An 8,128-nucleotide genomic window follows, 5' to 3' on the forward strand; every position below is an offset into this window, starting at 1 on the left:
ATCTCATGGTCTGCTGACAGTGCAGAGCCTGCTTAGGATTCTCTCTCTGCCTCCCTCCCTCCCTCTCTCTCTCTCTCTCTCTCAAAATAAACAAATTAATTAAAGAATAATAACTCTCAAAACTCAAGTGTAAAAAGAACCAATCCACTTAGAAAATGGGCAGGAGACATGAACAGAGATTTTACTGAAAAGGAGATACAGATGGCAAATAAGCACATGGTAAAAGTTCAATATCATTAACTATTAGGAAAATGCAAATTAAAACCACAATGAGATCACTATCTACCTATCAAAATGTCCAAAATAAAAAATAATGGAAACACCAAGAGCTGGCGAGGTTGAGGAGAAACCGTATTGTTCATACATTGCTAATGGGAATGTGAAACGGTACAGCCATTCTAGAAAACAGTTTGACAGTTTCTTACAAAACTATTAAGCAATTACCATAAAGCTCAGCAGTGTGCATCTTAGGCATCCCAGAGAAACGAAAACTTAGGTTCACACAAGAACTGTACAAAAATGCCCATATCAGCTTATTCTGAAGAGCCAGTAATTAGAACTAGCCCGGATGTCCTTCAGGGGGTGAACAGTTAAACAAACACATGCATGCCATGGGGCACTAAAGAGGAACTAACTAATGATGCTTCACCAATCTGGATGAATCTCCAGAGAACGATGCGAAGCCCAAGAAAGCCCACATCCAAAGATAGCATACTAGTTGATATTCCAGTTTTGAAAAGACAACATCTTAGAAGTGGAGAACAGATGAGTGGTTGCCAGGAGGTGGGGACAGTGGAAAGGACAGTGGGCGTCCACTATGCTTCTGGAATCTCGAAATTCTGCTGCATCTTGACTGTAAGGATGGATACAGACACCCACACACGTGGCAAATACTTAGAATTAAATACACGTACAAAATGAGTGCAAGTAAGACTGGAGGGGTCTGAATAAGATTGGTAGATTGGGTCAATGGCAGTATCTTGAGGATACTGGGGATCTAGGGGATTCCAGGGGGAAACTGGGTATAAGGTACAGTGGACCCCCCGTATTATTTCTTACTACTGCATGTGTATTTACAACTATCTCAATAAAAGTTCCGGTGAAAACTTTTATTGATTTGTATTTTAAAACTCATATTTTATTAAAGATTTGAAAATATAGGAGAAAAAAATCTGAAAAATCGCCATCCTGAAACACAATATTTTGATGCTTTTGTTTTTCCTGATCTTTGTTTTTTACATTTCTATGAAAAAAAATGTGAGAGGTAGGAATAAAAATCAGGGTGGTGACGAGGTGGGGGCCTTGCTGTCTCCCACCTTCTATGACATCAGAACTCAGTGTTTGATGCCTGGTGACCAGAGGCCAGGAAGGAGGAGGGTGCCCCTCTGCCCGGCAGGTGGGGGTACCTTGCTGCACCCAGGCAGCCTGACCTGAGGCCATGGTGATCGAACAGGTGGGCAGCAGGGGGCGAGTGGCAGCCGAGATTCTTGAAAGGAGAAGGGGCAGTCGCTGTGAGGACAAGAAACAGGTGAGGCCAGACCAGACGCAGGCTGCCTTCCTCCCATCTGGGGTCCCTTTGACACTCCAGACAGACTGTAAGGCCCTCAAAGTCAGAAGAGGCTGAATTTCAGCCGGACTCTCCCTGGAGCCCGACCTGGTTGAACACAGCATGGGTGCTTGGGTTCTCCGTCCCTGAAGCCACTACTGACTGACTCTCTAACTTCATCCCCAGCACCGCCAGCATAACGTGCACTCCAGAAGGGCTGGGTTTTTCATTTAGTTTCCTACTATATCCCTAGTGCCTACAGTGGTGCTTGGTTCGTATTAGTAGCTGAATGAATGAATGAGTGAATGAACGACTTAAAATAAATAGGATACATCTGAATTATAGACCTCCCGGAGTATTTGTTCTTAGGACTGAAATTCAACCTCATGTAGAACTTTGTCAAAATGGGAAATGTTATCACTTACTATGCACAGCCTGGTGCTTCCACCCCCCTCTCTCTTTCATGACTTACAGCATTCCCGAGAGGCAGCTATTAACAGCTTCATTCACAGATGGGTAAACCAAGGCTCAGAAAGGCAAAAAGACCATATAGCCACGATCTACCAGGATTTGAAGCCAGGTCCATCTGATTTCAGAACTCTTAGCAAGTTTACCCTGCACTCCGTTGCCTCCCAGGTGGGGAAGTGAGGGAGGCATATAAAAGAAGGCTGGGGAGGTCAGCTGGGCCCGATCATGCACACCACGGAAAGGGATGGGATTTTATTCTGAGATTCATAAGAGGCCATTAAAGGTTTGTTGGTTTGTTGGTTTGTTGGTTTGTTTAAGCCATTGAAGGATTGTAAGCAGAGCAATGGACGACCGATCTCTATATGTTTCCAAAAGATTTGTTCACTTGTTCATTTGATATACATGCTCCAATGCCTCCTTTGTGCTGGACCTCACAGCAAGATGGGGCCTTATGGGATCCCATCATGCTGCAGCTTTTCCTAACAAGAGTCCCACAAATACCAAGCCCCGGGAAGGCTCTTTGAGAAAAATCTCCAAAAGAGTTCTGCCATTCAAGGAATGCCAATACTCTTTCTTGTCCCCTCTTGGAGATTGACACTGCTCATTCACATAATGAAGGCTCTGAGAAGTTCTGCAAAGGAATTCACTTTGTTGACCACAGCATTTCCCAGACCAATCAAACACCGAGCCCCAGCTTTTGTTTTTGAAAGACCTTTCAGTATACTTCAGAATCCATTTTACAGATGAAGCAGTTGAGGCTCAGAGAGAAGAAACGATTTGGCTCAGGCCCCAAGGCAACACGGGAGAAGAGCTAAAACTTAATCCTGCCCCTGTTCCCCCCTTAGTCTCCAAACAGCACAAAATAAAAACCCAACAGCAAGTGTACTGGGGAAGGCATTGTTCTGTAAAGTACATGGACAGAGGGGCTGTTAAAGAAATATCAGAGCATTGAGCATCAGCCATTACAAAGAATGAGATAATTCTGTGTGTCTGTAGAAAGATTCCCAGGGAACACTGTTAAGAAAAAGCCCCCTAGCGCCTGGGTGGCTCAGTCGGTTAAGCGTCCGACTTCGGCTCAGGTCACAATCTCGCGGTCCATGAGTTTGAGCCCCGCGTTGGGCTCTGGGCTGACAGCTCAGAGCCTGGAGCCTGCTTTGGATTCTGTGTCTCCCTCTCTCTCTCTCTGCCCCTCCCTGCTCATGCTCTGTCTCTCTCTGTCTCAAAAATAAATAAAAACATTTAAAAAAATAAAAAATAAACTATAAAAGAAAAAGCCCCCTAAACTTAAGTGTAAAATGCAATGATCTTTACATTGAATGCACACACCCAGGTATCGTCCCCCACATCAAGCAATGGAACATTTCCATTTCCAGTACCCCAGAAGCCTCCTTCAGGCCCCTCCCATCTCACGCCCCTCCCCCCATAACCATGATCTCTGATCTCTACCATCGTAGAGTTTTGTGTGTTCTTGAATTTCACGTGAACGGAATCTGTCGGTGTGTACCTTTACGCCTGGCCTCTTTCCCTCGTCAGTGTCTGTAAGACTGTAAGACTCAGCCAGATTGATGCTTTGTAATTTATTTTTATTTTTAAAGTTAATCATAATAATAATATAGTTACTAGTATATATAAAGAAAACTATCTGGGGGAGAGGGAAATTATGCAAATCTTTTATCTTCCTTGTTGTGGTAGCAGGTCTAAATCTTGCTTCGTGAACTCGGGTAAGTAAGAAATATATTATTTCAAGTCAAATTAAATCTGACTCAGCCCACATCTAATGAGTCGAGGAAAGTTCCATGTCAGTCAATACTGTGTTTGTCTTAATCCTTTGTCGACTTCTGCTTGTCCCTGACACCATCACTGTCGCAGCTCACGTTGTCTGTTGAAAGCAGGTGTCTCTGAACTCCCTGGGCTAAGGCCTGCCCAGACACACCACAAAGCCACCAAGAGCGGGCGCCAGGCCCCTTCCAGACTCAGACTCGGCCTCTCTCTTCTCCCACCTCTCTAAAAGGCCCCTGTCTCCTCTCTTAATCCTGGCACATCCACCAGAATCTCCTAAATGATCGTGGGCTGACCCAAGCATCAGCGAGCGATGTTGCCTCCAGGAAGCTCCTTCCCTCCAGCCTGCACTAAAACGCTATGATTAGACTTCCACTTGCAGCCTTAACACAGTAGCTGGGGCGAAGCTAGCCCTCCCATCGTAAGAAACCACAAAACTGTCGATATCTACAAAGCAGCTATTTTCAGGGGAGGGGTAACAGGCAGCACAAGAGTGCCATCCCTGAGAAAAGGAAAACTCGTGATAGCCTCGCCTCTTTCCCGGAGGCTGCTGCACCGAGAAGCAGAGCCCAAGCACGCACAGCAGTCCCCACTGAGCTGCCCAGTGTGGGACAGCTAAAGCAGCTGGGCTCTAGAGAACACGGCCCTGGAGAGGGAGGAGAGCTGTGCACCAAGGGGAGCCCCATGACTCCCTGGCTGAGGGGGCGGGGATGTGCATGCCAAGGGCTAAATTAGCTGCTCTCCGCAGAGTGGCTGCTATGCAGTTGGGAGCAGAGCAGAGATACTGGAAACCCAGCGGTGCTGGAGGTTCACAATGGACCATATACCTAACTGGAAAGCTAAAGCAATAAAATGTCTAGAAGACAGAGGAGAGAATCTTCACAACCTCGAGTTCGACAAAATTTTTTAGACTGCGCACAAAAGGCACAACCATAAAGGGAATATATTTGATGATTTGAACTTCATCAATATTGAAACCGTTTATGGGGCGCCTGGGTGGCTCAGTGAGTTAAGCGTCCAACTTCGGCTCATGATCTCGCAGTTCCTGGGTTCGAGCCCCACGTCAGGCTCTGTGCTGACAGCTCAGAGCCTGGAGCCTGCTTCGGATTCTGTGTCTCCCTCTGTCTCTGTCCCTCCCCCACTAGCACGCTCTCTCTCTCTCTCTCTATCTCTCTCTCTCTCAAAAATAAATAAACTTAAAAAAAATTGAAACCGTTTAATTTTCTAAGACACTGGTAAGAAAACGAGAAGGCAAGCCACAGACTTTGACTTTGTAGTCACAATACAAACATCTGAAAAAAAACTGTATATCCAAAACACATAAAGAACTATAACTTAATACGAAGACAACTGCTCAACAACAACAAAAATGAGCAAAGAGTTTTTAATAGACATCCACAAAGTAAGATGTGTGAATTATGATCAGTAAGCACATGAAAAGATGCTCAACATCTGTTATGGACTAAATGCTTACGTCCCTCCCCCCCCAAATTCCTATGTTGAAATCCTAACTCCCAAAATGATGGTATTAGGAGTTGGGATCTTTGGGTGATGATTAGGGCCCTTATTAAAAAAAGACCCCAGAGAGCTCTCTCTGCTCTCTGCCACATGAGGATACAATGAGAAAATAAATGGCTGCTTACAACCCAGAAGAGCGCCCTCACCAGACCCCGACCCTACTGCCCCCCTCATCCTGAACTTACAGCCTCTAGAACTATAAGAAATTTCTGTTGTTTATAAGCCACCGGCTCTGTGATACTTCGTTACAGCAGTGCAAACAGACTAAGACAACACCATTAATCATTGGGGAAATGCAGGTAAAAACTAGCTTGAGATATTACCACACAACCAGTGGAATGCCTAACATGAAGAAGATTACTGACAAAGATGTGGAGCATCTCTGCTCCACACGAATCCTCGTGTTGCTGGTAGAAATGGAAATTGGTACCAATCCATGGAAAACAGTTTGGTGGTTTCTTATCAAATTAAACATACACTCGCCATATGACCCAGCATTTGCATTTCTGGGTACTGCCCCAAGCAGAATGAGAACACATGTCCACACAAAGAGGCGTATCCAAGGTGTTCACAGCAGTTTTATTCATGATAGTCAGAAACTAGAAGGAGCCCAAGGTCCATCAATAGGTGAAGAGATAAACTGCACCATATTCACACAAGATGATATTACTCATCAATAGCAGGGAACACAAAAACATGGAGACACCTCAGAAGCATTATGTTGCGCAGAAGTAGCTTACCACAGGGGCGCCTGGGTGGCTCAGTCGGTTAAGTGTCCCACCTCAGCTCAGGGCATGATCTTGCGGTCCTTGAGTTTGAGCCCTGCATCAGGCTCTGTGCTGACGGCTCAGAGCCTGGAGCCTGCTTCCGATTCTGTGTCTCCCTCTCTCTCTGCCCCTCCCCCACTCGCACTCTGTCTCTCTCTGTCTCTCAAAAATAAACATTAAAAAAAAAGTAGCTTACCACAAAAGAGTACAGACTATGAGTTTCCATTCATTTGAAGTTTCGGAACAGGCAAAACTACTCCATAGTGACACAGCACATTAGTGGATACCTCTGGCATGGTGAGGGCAAGGAGGCAACAGACTATAGAAGGACATAAGGGAACGCGCTGGGATGATGGAAATGTTCTTTCTCTTGAGTGGGATGATAGTCCACAGGTGTAGACGTGTCAAAATTCACCAAACCATACATTTAAAATGTGTGCCTTTTACTGCCTGTGAAGTATACCACAATAAGGTTGATTCCTTTTAAAGATCATGTAGAGCAAAAATGTAAAAAAAAAAGCAAGGCAAGACTGAGAAGAGAGGCGGGCCTTCTCAGCAGGCAGAAGGGAGGAAAAACACCAATGGAATGGCAGGAGGCTGCCATGTTACCGGCTTTTGCAATGTTTGGGGGTTGTGTGATAAGCATGCATGACGTGGATAAAGTTAAGATAAGGATAAAGTAAAAAGTTGAGCTCTAAAAACGATCTTATAGCACCCCCGTGCCTAGCCCTCTGTGAGGGAAGCAGGGATGCCTGCTGTCCCCCAAGAAAGTCACCTCCTTCCTCCTCCTCTTGCCCCCAGACGCTGTTGGCGTTGCTGATCTTGGTCCTGTACGTGGGCACAGGAATGTCAGGTGAGCATTCCGAAATCTCAGAAAGGAGGAGCCAAGTCCACACGGGGTCGGGAGGGGTGTTATGGAGACGGCCGCATGCCAACGAGGCCTCCACAGCCTGCCTTCTCCTACCTCGTTCACCCACTGGGAGGACCAAACATGTTCATTTCAACTACTGCTCACTTGCCCTTGTTAAGGGGTGATGTTCGTGCCTGTTTCAGGAAGAAGCTGGGAGGTGTCAGAAAGGATCAGAGAATGTAACTATCCCCAGAATCCTGTGGCTTCCCAGGTAACATATTCAGGAAAGGTACTGAGGGGATGTCAAGCTTGGCTGAGGAAATCCGGGAAGGCTTCCCAGAGGTGTCACTGGCGAGCTGGATCTTGAAGGATCGATAATTAGGAGCTGGCCAGGTGGAGAAGGTGGGGATAGTCACTCCAGACAGAAACCCTGCAAAGGCTCAGAAAGCTTTTTGAAACCAGTGGCAAGGAGCACAGGGGTGGGGGGGGGGGGGGTGCATCCTACATGAAAAAGCTCAAGATGCAATTTTGATATCTGCCTTTCAGGGATTTGAATACCAGACCGATGAACCCGCAGAAGAGCCAATAAAGGTCATCAGGACCTGGCTGAAGGAACACTTGCACGTTTTCTTGGAGAAGCTAGAAAAAGAGGTGCAGGAGTTGGAGCAGCTGGTACAGGACCTGGAGGGATGGTTGGATGCCCTTCTGGGAGAGGGGCACCCGGAGGATCCCTGCTCCAACTTCAAGAACGATTTGTGAGGGCCCGGGGCTGGACCCTGGGGAGGACGCCAAGTGACAGCCGGGGGAAGGCTTGCCAGCTGACAAGAGCTGAGCTGTGACACTGGAATTTCAAAGCAGGCAAGACAATAAAATACCTGAGACCCTGAGAACTTTGCTGGCACCACGGCTGGTTCACGAACGAATGCCATCAGAAGGACACCAGGGCCCTGCTGAGATAGCCTCCAGGGCACCAGGACTCCGGGGTACAAAAACCAAGCCAGCTTCCGGGGCAGAACCCTTGCCCACTTCCCCGAGATCCGGCACAAATTCCCTAACCTCGCTCAGACAAAAGTGCCTCATGAGGAAAAATCAGGGTCACAAATTTGCCTCACAGCATCATGAGGGTGTATATGTAGAGTGCCTGATAGATAGGTCTTCCTTTCTTTCACTCCTTTTCCTTCCTCCCCGGAACTTAGCGAG

General features: G+C 46.7%; 1 protein-coding gene across 1 annotated transcript; it reads left to right on the forward strand.

Annotated features, from left to right (window-relative positions):
* Window positions 1-1,354: 1,354 nt before the first annotated feature.
* SMIM23 (small integral membrane protein 23) lies at window positions 1,355-7,818 on the forward strand. The gene is made up of 4 exons (XM_060633971.2): window positions 1,355-1,528; window positions 6,880-6,931; window positions 7,132-7,199; window positions 7,475-7,818. The coding sequence occupies exons 1-4, from the start codon at window positions 1,439-1,441 to the stop codon at window positions 7,685-7,687; spliced, it is 423 nt and encodes a 140-aa protein (XP_060489954.1). The 5' UTR covers window positions 1,355-1,438; the 3' UTR covers window positions 7,688-7,818.
* The last annotated feature ends 310 nt before the right edge of the window (window positions 7,819-8,128 follow it).

Source organism: Panthera onca, chromosome A1, assembly GCF_046562875.1.
Source record: "Panthera onca isolate mPanOnc1 chromosome A1, mPanOnc1 haplotype 2, whole genome shotgun sequence".
Taxonomy (NCBI): Eukaryota; Metazoa; Chordata; class Mammalia; order Carnivora; family Felidae; genus Panthera; species Panthera onca.